The sequence below is a fragment of the Camelina sativa genome, chromosome 1 (assembly GCF_030686135.1).
Source record: "Camelina sativa cultivar CO46 ecotype springtype chromosome 1, ASM3068613v1".
NCBI classification, from domain to species: Eukaryota; Viridiplantae; Streptophyta; class Magnoliopsida; order Brassicales; family Brassicaceae; genus Camelina; species Camelina sativa.
The window spans coordinates 9,818,170-9,835,047 of record NC_141880.1 but is presented as its reverse complement, the minus strand read 5'-3'; the positions used below and the strand labels follow the sequence as shown (position 1 = coordinate 9,835,047).

The window sequence follows — 16,878 nt, the reverse complement described above, 5'->3', positions numbered from 1 at the left end:
TCCTTTTTTTTGGTCTGTAACAGACAGAAGAGAGGGGTCGGGTATTTTACGGCGAAGGGTGAGGATGGCCAATGGAAAAGTCAAAATTTTACTTCAAGTTAAATTTTTTTAGGGAAAAAGAATCACCACAAGTTTTGATGAAGGAACAAAGGGATTTCGGGATTGGGGATTTGTTAAAGTGAGGTAGACTGTATCATCTTGTTGAAATATCTCTATCTAATTATTTAATCAATGTTGTTAGAAGTTTAACCTTACTATCATGTGACATATTAAAGAAAATGTCATTACATTTAAATTATATTTAAATTAATTTAATAACTAACAAAATAAAAGTTTATATTAACTTATAGAATAATAAAACAATAATTTTAAAAATTATTTAACAATTTGTTTCAGAAATCTTAGGAAACAATAAAATTAAGAATAATTATAAAATTTAATTTTATTTATAAAAATTATTTTTATAAAATATATGCAATCGTTTAATAAAGACATATATATTTTAACACTAACATGCAACATTGCTTATATTTTAAAAACATAAAATAATATATCTTATTTATTAATATTTTTTTGCACCAAGATTATAAAATATAAAAAGTACACCAAAGCAAACTTTTACTATTACTAGGTTTTTGAACCCACGCTACGCGTCGATGTATTTGATATAGTTTGGTTAAAAATATATATGATTGATAATAATTATTATATATTATCTTTAAAAAATTAAAATTACTATTAAGGTAAAAAATTCAATTCAAATATACAATTTTTAAAATTATTAAAGTCAATAGTATCTAAGAATCAAATATGATGAAAAGAATCATGAATCAATCTTTTTTTCTCATATTCAATTGGAAGCCAACACACATATATCTACGTTCACCGTCTCAATATATTCTTTCTCGTCGATCATATTCAATTTTTCATGGTCATTGTCATTGTTACTTTTACAATCTAATTATTCGTAATACTCTTCTTCTTCCTCTTCCTTACGTTCTTCCTAATCCTCTCCATCTTTTTCTATGTAAAATATTCCTTATTATGTGGTTGAAAACAGAGCAAGAAATTTATAGCTCTAACTAAACATAGCTTCATAAGCCTATGAATTAACTACCCAAAACAACATTGTTCATTTGATATATTGAACTCGAAATTCAGTTCTCTTCTACCATAACTTAGTCTTCAATGACTCTTGTTGTCGATATTCTTCTTAATACCCAAAATTCTTACACAGGCAACATCAAATCATCTACAACGTCATACACAAACAAATGTTTTAGGCTATAAGCTCATATAATGTATGAAATAGTGGCAAAAGAAAAATTGATTCATAGAATAAAAAGGTGTAATATTTCAAATATTAAATATAAAATTATAGCTGCTTGAAAGATACGTACTTGCTTGTTATCAAAATACAAATATAAAATAGTATACAATACAACAAAGAATGTACTTGCTTGTTATCAAAATATAAATATAAAATAAGGAGCTGCTTGAAAGTTTTTTTTTGTTTGTCTTGTTTGCATTAAGTTTTGGACTTGTTTGCCATATAACCAAATTTAGTCAAAACTGACTAAAACATGATGTAAACACGTACATAACTGATGTGTGTTCTTCTATTACCAATGCAATTGGACGATCACAATCACTATTACTTCCTCCGTTTATTTTTTTGTCCTCTTTGCAACAAAGGGTTCCTGGAAGAATACATAGACCCTAACTCTAATCCAACCCTAATCTAATTCTTTAGATGTCAGATCCAATCTCATCTTGAAATCAATAAAGCCACAATCTACTACTCAGCAATAGCTTGATGCGTATGATCCGGTTAGAATTATTCATAACCATCTCCTCCAACTAATCAACTTTCGAACGAATTGATCAAAACTGTGAGTTTTTTTCACTGAACGACAATAGTGCTTCCAAAAACCTATGAATACCAATAAAGCATATACATAATATTTATAGTAAATTAAGAGGCGCCTAGGTTTCATAAAGAATAGCAAGTTGACAATAATATATTACAATATAAATAGAAATATTACATTATCATACGTTATAAACAAATTTCACTGTTTAGATTTAGAAAATATACATATCAATCGATTTTTGGTATTTAAAAAATAGCCAAAATTATGTCTCAAGATTTAACGTTTATTTCCAAATTTTCTTAAGGAACTTAATATAGAAAATTTTGAAAATTGTTAATTAATGAGATTTCTAATTACTATTGGTTCTTTAAAATCCTATGTGGACAGACTTATAAGCTTATAGCTTCTACTTTTATTTAGTATAGATTTTATAACTAACAAATTACACGAAAATTTATGTAAATATTTCTCCAAACAGGAATAACTATCTAGTTGCATAATTATTTGGTCAATGATCTAATTATCACTTGTAGGGCCAAATTCAAAAGTTGATGAAAGTTGTAGAGTTTTTTTAGAAATATTTTTCCGATTTCTCTACCTCTTTAAATATTTCAGAGGATAAAAACTAAGTCGTGGTCGGATTTGGGCCAATCGTTTTTGTTCGGTTTGTTTGAAATCTGTTTGTCTTCCTTTAAAGGTAAAAATGTTTGTGCTTTACACGCATAGTCGTTGAACCTTTCAAGATGGGACTGAATTAAGACTTTTGTTCTTCCCCCTTCCTTACAAAATTAGGGCTGCCCACTTTTACTATAATTATTTCTAATTAATTTTCTAATCTATATAATAATAGTAATATGAATAAATTCAAAAAACAGTTACTTCTTTTTGTTGTATTTTTTATAAAAGATTTTATTTTTAATTTTTTTAACAGAAAATTGTTACATTGTGTATGTTGAATATAGAGGTGTGTCTCTTAGAAACAACTATGTCTATTCAAATATTCACATAGTGTGGATCTGGCGACTCCACATCAAAAAGTTTGTTGCGGTGAGTTTCGTCACATTTGACATGTTGACATTCACGAGAGAAGAGTCATCAGATTAGACAATGACTTCATTGGGAGCAGCCATGGCTAAGGAGAAGACGAACAAAAAGAAGAAGAGGAAGAAAAAGAAGAACGTAGAAGGCGGTCGAAAAAAAAAAATTTAGGTCTTTTGGATCTTTATCTACTCTGCTACCATATACCAGAATACTGAATGTTGTATTAAGGTAAATGATTACAAAGTATATATACAGCTAAGTAGTAGGGTTTAGGTAAATACTAATTACAAGTATACCCTCATTATATACATATCCTAATACACATATGTAAGAATTTATATATTTGTTCTTCTTTTTAGAAATTTTGAAACTTTCTTTTCATTTCAAATGTAAACATCTTTAGAAATCTAGCTATATATTTTTTATTCTTTTGGAAATTTTTCAAACTTTATTTTCAACACAGATTTTTCATAATCGAACGAATGAAATAGTTTTAGGTTCAGTTTTCAAGGTCACAATTTTAACATTGTGATGTTAAAATGACTTCTCACCACTGTAAAAAATCTATTGCAGTTTTGATTTATTTTATAAATTGTTTTAATATTTAAGTATATTCAGTCTTTGAGTATAATTCTTTCATAATATTATTTTATTTATTAAATATAATTAACGAATGTTTTCTGACCATTTAATTGAACCGCTGCAACATTTAGCATATTTAATATGTAAAATCACATCACTTGGATGAACTCTTCATAAATTATTCTTTATTAGTTTTTAATTATTAAATATATTTAAATGAATTGTTGTAACCTTTTAGTTAATTAAACCACGGAAATTTTAATTTATTGATGAACCATTAAAACTTTTGATTTATTATATGAACCATTGCAACTTTTGGTAAATTTGATATGATTGTTTCTACAATACGAAAATATATTTAATAATTTTTTTTTAATTAAATTTGATTTATTTGTCGAATCATTGTAAGTTTGTAACTTTTGACTTTTTTTTATCGTATCTTTTGGTTGTGTATTGTTTATATTTACATCCATTAAAACAGTTTCTAAATGTCATATTTTTCATTACAACTCTTCTTTATATATATATATATATATATATATATATATATATTTTCATTTAGTATTACACTCTTTACCATATTTTCCCTTTTCTAGTTTTTACTATATTTTTTTTTTCCAATCATCTCTCCATTTCATATAGTTGTATATTTTACTTACAGTTGTGTATGTCTAACATTTATAGATTTATAATTTTCTTTAAATAGATAACTATCAATTTTTTTATCAATTTCTTTTCAAGATATAGATGAAAAATGTTTTCAAAGGCCAAATTTTTTTATTAACTTTTTATTTTGTATTTTTCACTATGGGTTATATATATATATATATATTTTAAGTCTTCTTTATGTACATTTTCACTAACATATATATAGATATATATATATATATACCACTCATGTCCTTACAAATATATTTGTTTCTTTAAAAACTTTCAGGATTCCACACTTTATTCCATAGGCATCCAACTCGGAGGATATACCCAAAGAAAAAACTGTTCAGGTTCTTTCACCAGGTGGCCTTTCATTTGCTTACATGTGAAGAAGGTAAGAATGCTCCTAACGGTTGCTTGGAGCTTGATCCAACAGTTATGTCACATGAACCTTTAGGAGCCTTCTTAACTTCCTCACCTGTAAGTAAATAAGGAGCAACCTGATGCTATTACCCGAACAGTTTCTTCCTTGGAGTATATTCTCAAAGTTGGATGCCGACGAAATATAGTTTAAAATTATCGTACCTAAACTAGTGGTGCAACCATCACACCTCCTTCATCAAAATCTTGGGCACTTTTACCACTTCATACTTGTTCATAACTTCTAATGAAGTGAAAAATATCCTAAGGTGGTGATCAGATTGCAAATAGACCCCAAATTATGTCTTGTCAGTCTAACAACCGGTGAAAAAAAATTTAGTCACGAAAAACTAGAAATATAGCAAAACCAAGCAGTAAAGAAAAAAAAAATGGAAAATAGCTCAGAAAAGAAAACTAGAAATATAGCAAAACCAAATCATATTTGGAAAGTCGTCAAGATTCTGCATCATCATCAAAGAGTCTTTTAAGTCCTAAGAAAAGGGTATAGCTCATACCTAAGATTACAATTCGTACTTAAAACTCTCCCTCCTTGTTTACCATCACAGCACTTAGAAAGCTCCCTGATACTCCACTCCAAACAATTCTTACAACTTAATATGTCTTATGTTAAACATATTTTGTTAAACATATCTTTTGACATAATTATATATATATAATGTTTTATGTTGTAAACGCCTAAACCGCCTAAAAACTGTATAGGTCCCGACTAAGCGTTCTAGGCGCTAGGCGCTAGGTCACCGCCCATATACCCCTTAGCGCTTTCTTGAACACTGACACTAGTTAGCTAATTAGTTCAATCATATTTCAACTAACTTACAAGGATTAAATATATTTTTTCAAACATAATAATGCAATATATTTCTTTTTTACTTATGGTTTCCTTGATTACTATCTATAAATTTCATTAGATTTTAGAAATTTACAGAAAATTAATTTTACACGTTCAAAAATACATTATTAGAATATATCTCTAGAGCATTATAAAAATATTTCAACTACATAATATTGTTTTTTCTAAACAACTAAAAAGAATGACCATATCAAATAAAATTTAAAGTATACAGAAAAAAAAAAAAAAAAAAATTATATTTCCTTAGATTTGAAGATTAGGACCGGACTTGATACTACTTACAAAAGGGTAAAGCTCAAACCTAAAGTTACAGCTACTACCCAAAACTCTAGCTCCTTGTTTACCATGCCAGCAATCTTGAAATTTCACAGCTAAATATCCAACACATTTGGCACAAGTATTATTATATAAGTCACTCCTACACTGCACCATCCCGTACAACTTCTTCGTCCCGAACCTTATATCCCCAGCCCCATACAGATACTTATCGTTGTTGGCTTTACCTACCAGCTTTGCGAGGAAAGACAGCCACTTCTCACCAAACGAATCTACTTTCATTTTCTTCGCGTTGGACATACAGAAGTCGTTATCTTTCTCGATCTTCCCTGGAGTATCGAACGAAGAAATCTCGAGAGTACATTGGTCGTACCATATCATTGCCCCCTTATTACGCGGACATCTCCTACGAAGCTGTCATATACTACATTATTACATGTATAAATGGTGCACACACACATACATGCCAAGTTCGTTAGAGAGAATATATGCGTATCTTATATTTATGTATATCCTATGTAGATTTGACCTTATCTCGTGTAAACATTATATATACATCATGAATGCATAACTCTCCTTTCACGGAGTTTTACATAATTACATGGTATCAGAGCTAAGCTAATCTCGAAAAGCTTTCGTCGATCCTACTCCGCTCTCTTTCATATCTTCGTCATTAGCTCCTCTGTTTTTTGTTTTTTTTTTCTCTTTTCTTCCGTTGTTTATTGAAACACTCGTGATTGGTGAAGATGACTGGCTCCTCTCTAACCGCCGTTATTCCCAACACCGATAAGCCCTTTGGAATCACACAGATTCGAGGCTACATCCCCATCCAGCTTGACATGAACAAGCTGAACTACGACGTCTGGCGCGAGCTGTTCGAGACCCACTGCAGCAGCTTTGGTGTTTTGGGACATCTCGATGGCTCTTCCGTGCCAACTGCTGATGATGAAAAGCAGTGGAAAGAACGTGATGGGCTTGTAAAAATGTGGATCTATGGCACCGTGTCGAAACAACTCCTCGACACCATCCTCAAGGCCAAGTCCAAAGCGCGTGACATATGGCTCACGCTTGAAGAGTTATTTCGTGACAACAAGGAGGCACGGTCACTTCAGTATGACAACGAACTCCGTACTCTTGAGATCGGTGATATGAGTATCACCGACTACAGTCACAAATTGAAATCCCTATCCGATCTGCTGGCCAACCATGACTCACCCGTCACCGATCGCGCGTTGGTGATGCATATGCTGAATGGCTTGTCCGACAAGTTTGACAGCATTATCAATGTCATTCAACACCAGACTCCCTTTCCGTCATTCACCAAGGCCCGCTCAATGCTACTGATGGAAGAAAAGCGACCTGACAAGCAAGTTCGCCCTGCTCCACAACACACCACCAACCTCACCAACAGTCCTGTTCACCAACTCGGATCACCAACAACATTCCAACTCGCAGAACTATCACCATAACAACACCAACAACAACAACTCGGGACGCGGCTACAACACCAACAACCAGAACAGAGGACGTGGTCAAACCAACCGTGGTCGTGGTCGTAACAACTGGAACTCCAATCAGTTTGGTTATCCACCTCCATGGGGGTACAACCTGCCTCCTTGGGCGTACCAACCACCATATGGCAGACAACCATCGTATGCACCTCCACCATTACACCATGTCTACTCCACACTGTATGCTGCACCGGGAGGATCTCCGGTTCACTACTCTCCTTCCCCTTGCTCACATAATGAAGCTCACTTCCTTCAACCAGCTTCCACGCCACAACTCACTGCTTTGCCGCAGGATTCGACGGGTCAGTCATGGATTATGGACACCAGTGCTACTGATCATGTTGCCACAAAGCCAGGTATGCTATGTTCCCTTTTTAATAAAAGCATTGTACCTTCTCTTATTGTTGGAAATGGATCCTCTGCCCCTGTTACCCATACTGGTTCGACAACCCTACCATCCTCCTCTCGTCCCCTTCATTTGAAAAATGTTCTCGTAAGCCCGTCCATAATCAAGAACCTTATCTCGGTTCGCCGTTTTGTTACTGACAACATGTGTTCTGTGGAATTTGATCCATTTGGGTTTTATGTTAAGGATCTATGGACCCGGACCAAGCTCCTGCGCTGCAACAGTGATGGCCCGTTGTACACCATCACGCCACCAGTTTCACCTGCTTACGCCTTCTCCATTCAAGCGCCTACAGGGGACTTGTGGCATCGCCGTCTCGGCCACACGGGCATCTCTGCTCTGCAATCTCTTGCTTCTTCGGGTTTTATTTCTTTTTCAAAGACAAACCTGACGAATTTGTGTCATGCGTGTCAACTAGGAAAACACGTCCGTTTACCGTTTTTTAATTCAAATTCGATTGTCTCCACCCCTTTTGAGTTGATTCATTCCGATTTGTGGACATCCCCTGTTTCGAGTATTAGTGGTGTTAAATACAATCTTATTTTTCTTGATGATTTTAGTCATTATGTGTGGGTCTACCCTCTCAAACGAAAGAGTGATGCGTTCAGTCGGTTTCTTCATTTCTCGGCTATCGTCCGCACACAGTTTCACCGCGGCATCTCCTTCTTGCAATGTGACAACGGTGGTGAGTTCAACAACCGCCACTTTCGTGACCATCTTGCTGCTACCGGTACTGGTTTCCGGTTCTCGTGTCCTCACACATCTCAACAGAATGGCAAGGCTGAACGGATGCTACGTACGATCAATAATCTCATTCGCAGTCTCCTTATTCATGCTCACATGCCACTCGGTTACTGGGTGGAAGCACTACACACCGCGACACACATCCTCAACCTATTACAATCCGCTGCCATCAATAATGAGATCCCATTTACTCGCATTTTCAATCAAACACCTCGCTACGACCACCTCCGCGTGTTCGGGTCTCTTTGCTACCCTAACCTTCTCGCCACCTCCGTCCACAAACTAGCTCCACGGTCTACTGCATGTGTCTTCCTCGGCTATCCCTCTGATCATTGCGGGTTTCGTTGCCTTGATATACACTCCAAGCGTATTATCCTATCCCGCCATGTGGTGTTTGACGAGAATGTTTTCCCATTCGCTCACTCTCCGGCACCGCGACCACCAGAGGAAATCTTTGTCCACATGACACCAATTCCTCGGATTCCTCCACTTCCTCTCTCTCTCTGTCGTCTCCCTCGGTGGTCACTCCGCCCGTTGAACCACCTCCTGCTCCCGCTCCTTCTCATCCCATGCAGACACGCGGCAAATCTGGCATTACGAAACCGGTTCATAAACTTTGTCTCCACACCTCTACCGTATCCCCTCTACCTTTGAATCATATACAGGCGGCTCGGGATCCTAATTGGAATCCGGCAATGGGAGAGGAATATAGTGCTCTTACTAAAACGGGGACGTGGTGCCTTGTGCCACGGCCCAAGAATACTAATATCATTCGCTCCATGTGGTTATACAGGCACAAGTTTGACTCAAACGGCAGATTGTCTCGCTACAAGGCTCGCCTGGTTGCGAATGGCAAGTCTCAACTCCCTGGCGTTGACTGTGATGAGACTTTTAGTCCGGTGGTCAAACCAGCAACAATCCGCGCTGTCTTACACATGGCTACGGCGTATGATTGACCGCTCCGTCAGCTTGATGTGAAGAATGCATTCCTCCATGGTGATCTCAAGGAAACGGTGTACATGCATCAACCTCCGGGATTCAAGGACCACACCAAACCTGATCATGTATGTCTCTTACGACGTTCCCTCTATGGCCTTAAACAAGCACCATGGGCTTGGTACACTCGGTTCTCCGCGTTTGCAACACGGTTTGGCTTCTTTCAGAGTCTCTCGGACTCATCGTTGTTCATATGTCATCGCGGCAAGGATGTGGCTTATCTCCTTCTTTATGTCGACGATATTGGTCTCACGGCATCCTCGATGAGTCTTCTTAATGATATCATTGTGGCGTTGCACTCTGCCTTTGCCATGACCGATCTTGGGCCGCTTCACCATTTTCTTGGCATCTCTATTGTCCGCAATGCCAAAGGCACATTTCTTCATCAGCAGAACTATGCGGCGGACATTCTCCATCGCGCAAACATGACCGAGTGCAACCCCTGTCTTACTCCGGTGGATACCAAGCCAAAGCTTGCTGAGCTTCCCTCCGACAGTCCTCCTGTTAAGGATCCCACTCTCTACCGGAGTCTTGCTGGGGCATTGCAATATCTTACATTTACTCGGCCGGATATCTCGTACGCTGTTCAGCAGGTGTGTCTTTTTATGCATGATCCATGTGAGGTTCACTTCAATGCCTTGAAGCGCATTCTTCGCTACGTCAAGGCTACCATTTCTCATGGTCTCCAGCTCTATCGGTCCTCTCCTACGGCTATGGTTGCTTATTCTGATGCAGATTGGGCGGGATGTCCTTCGACACGTCGTTCCACGTCCGGATATTGTGTGTTTATCGGTCCCAACCTCATCTCCTGGTTTGCGAAACGACAACACACTGTCTCCCAGTCCAGTGCTGAGGCTGAGTACAGAGGTGTCGCCAATGTCATTGCCGAGCTTGCGTGGCTACGTAATCTGTTTGTGGAAATGCGGGTTCCGATACCAAAGACTTCCCTTGTCTTTTGTGACAACGTCAGTGCCGTCTATCTTGCGACCAACCCGGTCCAGCATCAATGCACCAAACATGTCGAGATCGATATTCATTTTGTTCGCGAACGTGTTGCCCTTGGATACATTAAGGTCTTTCATGTTCCTTCTACCCTCCAGTACGCAGATATCTTCACCAAAGGCCTTCCTACTACACTATTTCAAGAATTTCGTTCCAGCCTGAGCGTTCGGTCACCTCCGGCTCTGATTGGGGGTGTTAGAGAGAATATATGCGTATCTTATATTTATGTATATCCTATGTAGATTTGACCTTATCTCGTGTAAACATTATATATACATCATGAATGCATAACTCTCCTTTCACGAAGTTTTATATAATTACAAAGTTTTGGTTACATCTTAGTGATAAATGTATAATAGACAAGAAAAACTATATCTTATATGTAAATTAGTCCATTGAACGTTGATATTGGTTTTGGCGTTAATATAAAATCAATAATGAAATGGCGTTACCCCTGCAATGGCGGTGGCAAAGCAGGAGCGGCACTTAGACCCGAAGGAGTCGCCACGGCACTGGTTGGTGACGCCGACGTAATCAGAATCAGAATCCTTACTAAGGGCCATCATGTCGTAACCGTGGATAAAACCATCACCGCTCGCGATGGACTCCATGATTTTTTCAAGTTGTCTCTCATACCAACTTCCCGGGTTGTACTTCCCTTGTTTGGTTAAGCATTTGTGGTTCAAATAGGCATTGGTCATGTTCAAGGACAAAACAGTGCGCATAAGAAGCAGTTGTGTGGCCACCACGACCAAAATAGGAATCAAAAAGAAGCATGTTGATACCCCGGATGAAGAGTACATTGTTTTGGATTTTTGTGTGAGACTCGGAGGGATTTGAATATTGAATGGAGATAAGTTTCAGAAAATATATGTAGTTTACACTTTTTGGTTACCTTATACGAAAATCTATTTGATAAAATTCAGTTTTTAGAAGAGATGTTTAGAGTTTGTAACGGAGATGAGAGAGATGTTTGGTATATGCGACAAGAGAGCCGAAGAAAAAGTAAAAGTTCAAAAGTGTGACTGAGTTCAAACTCTTTTCAATCACAGGATTTGTACGTTGACGACCTGAAATGAAGGCATTACTCATTACTTTCTAATTTTCTAATTACAAGATTCTCTGTAATTATAAACAAGTCTCCGCAATTAGGTCATATTTATAAAAAATTTAACTTTCATGTTCATCTACAATTAAAATTTATACATATAAATAGATTAATAGTTTAACTTGGAAAGCTTAATAACAAGAGAAGAAAAGCCATACTGCTTAAACGTGATTGCATACTACACAACAACGACCAAACCCATCGACAAATATTGTCACTATGTCAAGAGAGTTCCGGATACAAACTGATTGATTTGGAGGGAACTAAACCATGCATCAAGATTCATCTGTCAGCATTCATCTACATGTGTACGTTGATGCGTGAAGCGGAAGGGACGTTAAGAAAGAGATTATTAAGCTTTTAATAATAAATGAATAAAAATTTAAAGTTTTGATTCCAATTATTTCAGACCTGTGTCTCTGCCCAAACTAATTATTAGATACTCAGAAACACCTAACTTGTCAATACTGAATTTGTTTCATTTTTTTTTTTTGGCCCTTTTTCTTCATTTGCTTCCATTTCTCTCGATACATACAAGGAACACACTCTGCTTCGCAAATCGATTTCTTAAAATCAATTTCTAGATTTTGAATAATCAACATCGACGAGAACAAACCAATCGACATTCTGATTGGAAATTGCAGCCGAAGGCACTGTAGTTAAGCAAAGAAACATCTTCTTTTCGTCATATTCATTGGTAGTTTTCTTATTTGAGAAAAGCCCTTTGTTAATTGGATCGAGGGTTCCAATCTGTGGTCGAATTTGATTATGTGAACAAAATCTAGGATTGGATATCTTGGCCTAATGTTCTTCTCGATGAGAGACAAGAAGCGTTGATGCATGTCACCAATTCATTAAAACAGTATCCTTACTAACTCTTTAGTATTAATCTTAATACCTTGTCCTTTGTATGGATTATTTTCCATTGTTTAGCGGAAAAAGATAAAACAATTGTTTTTTAATCCAGTTTCGTGACCCTAAAATCCGAAAGAAGGTGAAGTGTTTTCTAGTTCATATACAGTTTCTGCTGGAGACGGAGTTTAGTAGCTGTTGTTTTTGTTCCTTCCTCGCTTTTACCATGCATATATGTTGTATTATTATATGCAGGCAGCGCTTTGCTCTACTACAATAGTAAGGAAAGTTCCAGATCTTGTAGAAAATTATGTTAACACTGCTGCTTCCTAGCTTAAAGAAAAGCACCATGGGGTTCTTATAACAGGAGTTCAAAGTGTTATTTTGACGAACAAAAACAGTGTTAATATATTAACTCATTAAATAAAAAACTTTGTTGTTAAGTCCTAAATGGAGGTTTCTAATGTTAAAAGTGTTATTTTAACTAACAAAAACACTTGATAAATAAAGTAAAAAAAGGAAACTTTGGGTAGGATTTATATATATTAACTTATAGGTTTATGTTTATTGAAGTACTTGTGCCGTCCCCGTTTCTATAAATTTTTGCTTTGCCATTTCCCGTCCCCGTACTTGTACCAGTTTCTAGTCCCCGTACAAGTTTCAGTGCTGCTTAGATTATGAATTATGGTTGATTAATGAAGAAGCCTTAATTAATGAAGAAGCCTTAGAGCATTTTCATCCCACATCTTTAATTGAGTATCAGTATATTAAAAAATTAAAAATAATAAAAGGTTTGAAACAGTTTAGATATTTGTATTTCTGCCCAAATAATTTAGGATACTATGGTAATGGGTGTCAACCACGTCTTTTTTTAGGATACTATGGTAATTGGGTCATGTCTTTTTTTATTAGTTAAAACTTAAACAAATCATTTATTTACTATAAAAATTATTTAATTAATGTTTTCAAATACTCATATACAGTAATGTCCAATGGGAATGCCCTTAGAGTACTTCAGAAAGGTACTACACAAACCAATTAACTTATGCATACAGGAGCATCGGCTTTATGTAATTGAATATGCTTCATTGAACTTGCGTACATGAGCTTGCTATGTTACATGTATGAAGCTTTTGTCTATTATATTTCTCTTGTAATAAAGTTAGATATCTGTGGTAATCACTTATAAATAGATCACTATGCTAAAATATGGCTGATAGTCAGATTGTTTTTTTTGTTTTTTGTTTTCAGACAGTCAGTTTTTGAAAAACCCTTTTCTTTGTTTTGTCTCTGCAGAAATGCACGGAGGGAATGATAAAAACTTTGAGGATATTACTAATAGGGCATATCAGCCTGAGTATGATGTTGCAGGGATCACAGACTCTTTTCTTCACATACAGATACAGTTATTCAGACGTGTGTTATAGGCCAAGGTGGCGATGATGCTAGTGATTTGATGACAGATATACTTGCCCAGGTTAGTCATAGTTTAGCACGTGATTCTGGATATGGTTGACTATCTTCACATCTGCGATGTAATTATTTTGTTAAACATCAAAGTTTTTTGTTTTTTTTTTTGTTTCAGTTGCCTTACATATACTTTTTTGAAAAAAATGTCGTAATAAAACTATACTCATGTGTTGTGATCTCCTTGCTGTTATGCTGAAAGATATCTTTATTCTAGTTGGTTTCATGCTATTATAGGTGGCAACAAAAACGCATGGAATGTTGTAATCTATATGTGGCATGCACTTATTGTAGTCATACGTAATGCATCAGAGCTTCATGGATACACAGTTAGGGCATACAAAGTAGTCTTGATATATTCGGAACAGGTAGCTACTATCAAATCCTTCAAAAATATCAAAAGATTAGCTCTTGTTTTGGTTCTCTTTTAAGTCTTGTTTGGTAATGTTTTAAGTCTTCTAAAAATATATTTTTGATATAAATTATATCATACATGGTGAAAACATCCATGTTTGAGGATGATTAATGGAAGGAAAAAAAATAAAAACAAGCTAGTAGAGATCTAAAACTAGACAGACTCGACTTTATATCCTCATAAGTTCAGACGGAATTCTGGACTTTATTTGCGACATGTCCTCATAAGTTCAGACGGAATTCTGGAGAGAACGGTCTTCCCGGGTCGATAAGCCATGGAACTATCTTCTTCAATTTACAAGAATTGGGTTTTCACCGATCAAGCTCTCCCTAAAGATCTCCTCAAAAGGTAAGAAGCATCTAGTCTCCTACACGATTCTTGAGTCATAAGTAAACCTAGATTCTTGTGGGACACGTAACCTTAACATGCCCTGTTTCTGCAGAGGACTTGCCGTGGAAGATCCAAACATCGACAATGGTGTTAAGCTTTTGATCGAGGATTACCCTTATGCGGTCGACGGTTTAGAGATTTGGTCAGCGATCAAAACTTGGGTCACTGAGTACTGCTCATTCTATTACAAGAATGACAAAACCGTTCAAACCGATATAGAGATCCAGTCATGGTGGACCGAGCTCCGAACAAAAGGCCACGGGGACAAACAACACGAATCATGGTGGCCATCGATGCAAACCCGCGACGACCTCATCGAATCCTGCACGATCATCATTTGGATCGCCTCTGCTCTTCACGCAGCAGTCAATTTTGGACAGTATCCTTACGCCGGGTTTCTCCTTAACCGACCTACGATCAACCGCCGATTTATGCCTGAGCCAGGCACCGTTGAGTACACTGAGCTGGCTGAAGACACTGACGTAGCGTTCTTGAAGACGATCACGCCGCAGTTACAGACTCTTCTTGGGATCTCCATCATAGAGACCTTGTCTATGCATTCAACGGATGAGATCTACTTAGGGCAAAGAGAGTCACCGAACTGGACAGCTGATGATGAGGCTTTGGAGGCGTTTAAACGGTTTGGTAAAGAACTGGAGCTGATAGAGAACAATATTATAAAAAGAAACAATGACAAGAGATTCAAGAACAGGACCGGACCAGTTAACATACCATACACTCTGTTATACCCAAATACTACGAATTACAGAAGAGAAGGTGAGTTTACTGGGAAGGGAATCCCTAACAGTGTCTCAATCTAGAATTTCTTTTCTTGGTTATGTGAGTATTTACTTTAACTTAATATTTTCTTTTCTTTTGGGTTTTGCTTGATATTTTCATATGATTTACATTGTCGCTCAAAGTGAATATATTATATGATTCGTACATATAAGTAGAAACGTTTATAAAATGATGTAGAAACGTTTATAAAAATTTTTGTCGATTACAATATGTTCCATTACAAAGAAACCAATTAAAAAAGTACATATTATATGATTCGTATTCAAGTATAAAATGATTCCAAGAGACAGAAATCGTACCCCGGATATTCTGGCTAAAAGGGCACTTCTGCTTTGTAATAAACCCATCCGGGTTTAATGAAAGTAGTTGGTTGTTAAAAAAAAAATATATATTCGTATATAAGTATAAAATTACATAATCCAATAGAGGCTCTCTTATACATATTAGATGATTCATATATAAGTATAAAATTACATAATCTAAAAGAGTTCTCTTATAATAGGCACAAAAACATTGACAACTTCGGGTGTCCCCTAATCCAATAGAGGTTATATTATAAGAATTAAATGGGTTAATTTTATCTTTAGTTAACTAATTGACTTCGTATGTTCAAAAGCTACATAAATGTTGGACTGTCGATCATTAATTAAGGTAATCTGCAAAATCTTTGACTATCTATAGTATTTTTAAGCAAGTTCATTAGTAAATTAATTTACTCCATAAGTTCAAAGGCTATATGTTAAACGCAAAGGGTGCCAATACGATCGAGTAGGTGAGTATGTATGTTATACGGGGTTAAACATTTTCTATTCGATTTATACAGTAATATGTACCTGCAAAAGCAAATTGAACCATGTCTTTCCAATTAATAGGTTCAAAAAAAAAATGCATACGAGAGCTTCCACGCAAAATGTACACTGAACGAAATTTACATTTCAATGTCGTAAAAATGGAAGCATATATTCAGTTATATTGATTAATGCGAAGTAGTACATTTAAACTTCAGAGCGAACATCGTAAAAATCTAATAGTATGCATATGTTTGTAGTTAATATTCACAAAAAGAACATACTTAAAAATGTTCTATCAACTGTTTCAACGTAACGACTACGCTGTCTTAATTCTAACAACTGACTTCGAATTCCTAACAAGCGTCGCACGTCCGCATTTTTCAGGTTTTAAATTTTTTTTTGTTATGCAAGTTGAGATTCTACATGAAGTTAATGATTCTTGGGAGCAGAATTTGATCTCCACAAAGTTAATGATCCTTCGTCAGAATCAACGTCAATGCCCTAACCCATAAAATGTACTACTAGTACATTATAAGATTGAAATAACTAGTTTTCATAAGCTTATTTATTGGTTAATATCACGGTAATTACAAAACTGCTAAGGGCTAACAGTCTAGAAAAAGAGTATTCATAACAGGTCCAATCATCAATGATGTTATATACTCTCAGTTCAATTTATA

The 16,878-nt window shown here is 35.9% G+C and overlaps 2 protein-coding genes across 2 annotated transcripts; one reads left to right on the top strand and one right to left on the bottom strand.

The window, feature by feature from the left end:
* Positions 1–5,537: 5,537 nt before the first annotated feature.
* LOC104787036 (putative cysteine-rich repeat secretory protein 16) lies at positions 5,538–11,308 on the bottom strand. Its single transcript, XM_019227450.2, has 2 exons — positions 10,827–11,308; positions 5,538–6,129 (listed from the first exon to the last, which is right to left on the bottom strand). The coding sequence occupies exons 1-2, from the start codon at positions 11,175–11,177 to the stop codon at positions 5,683–5,685; spliced, it is 798 nt and encodes a 265-aa protein (XP_019082995.1). The 5' UTR covers positions 11,178–11,308; the 3' UTR covers positions 5,538–5,682.
* Positions 11,309–14,430: 3,122 nt separating this feature from the next.
* LOC104706342 (linoleate 9S-lipoxygenase 5-like) lies at positions 14,431–15,427 on the top strand. Its single transcript, XM_019227413.2, has 2 exons — positions 14,431–14,564; positions 14,659–15,427. The coding sequence occupies exons 1-2, from the start codon at positions 14,491–14,493 to the stop codon at positions 15,425–15,427; spliced, it is 843 nt and encodes a 280-aa protein (XP_019082958.1). The 5' UTR covers positions 14,431–14,490.
* The last annotated feature ends 1,451 nt before the right edge of the window (positions 15,428–16,878 follow it).

What these genes read in the sequence shown, in the direction of transcription:
- LOC104787036 (XM_019227450.2), bottom strand. Translation starts at nt 11,177, where the DNA reads ATGTACTCTTCATCCGGGGTATCAACATGCTTCTTTTTGATTCCTATT. An exon ending in TTGCCACCGCCATTGCAGGG is followed by an intron (nt 6,130 to 10,826) that starts GTAACGCCATTT and finishes AGTATATGACAG; the next exon opens with CTTCGTAGGAGATGTCCGCG.
- LOC104706342 (XM_019227413.2), top strand. Translation starts at nt 14,491, where the DNA reads ATGGAACTATCTTCTTCAATTTACAAGAATTGGGTTTTCACCGATCAA. An exon ending in CCTAAAGATCTCCTCAAAAG is followed by an intron (nt 14,565 to 14,658) that starts GTAAGAAGCATC and finishes CTGTTTCTGCAG; the next exon opens with AGGACTTGCCGTGGAAGATC.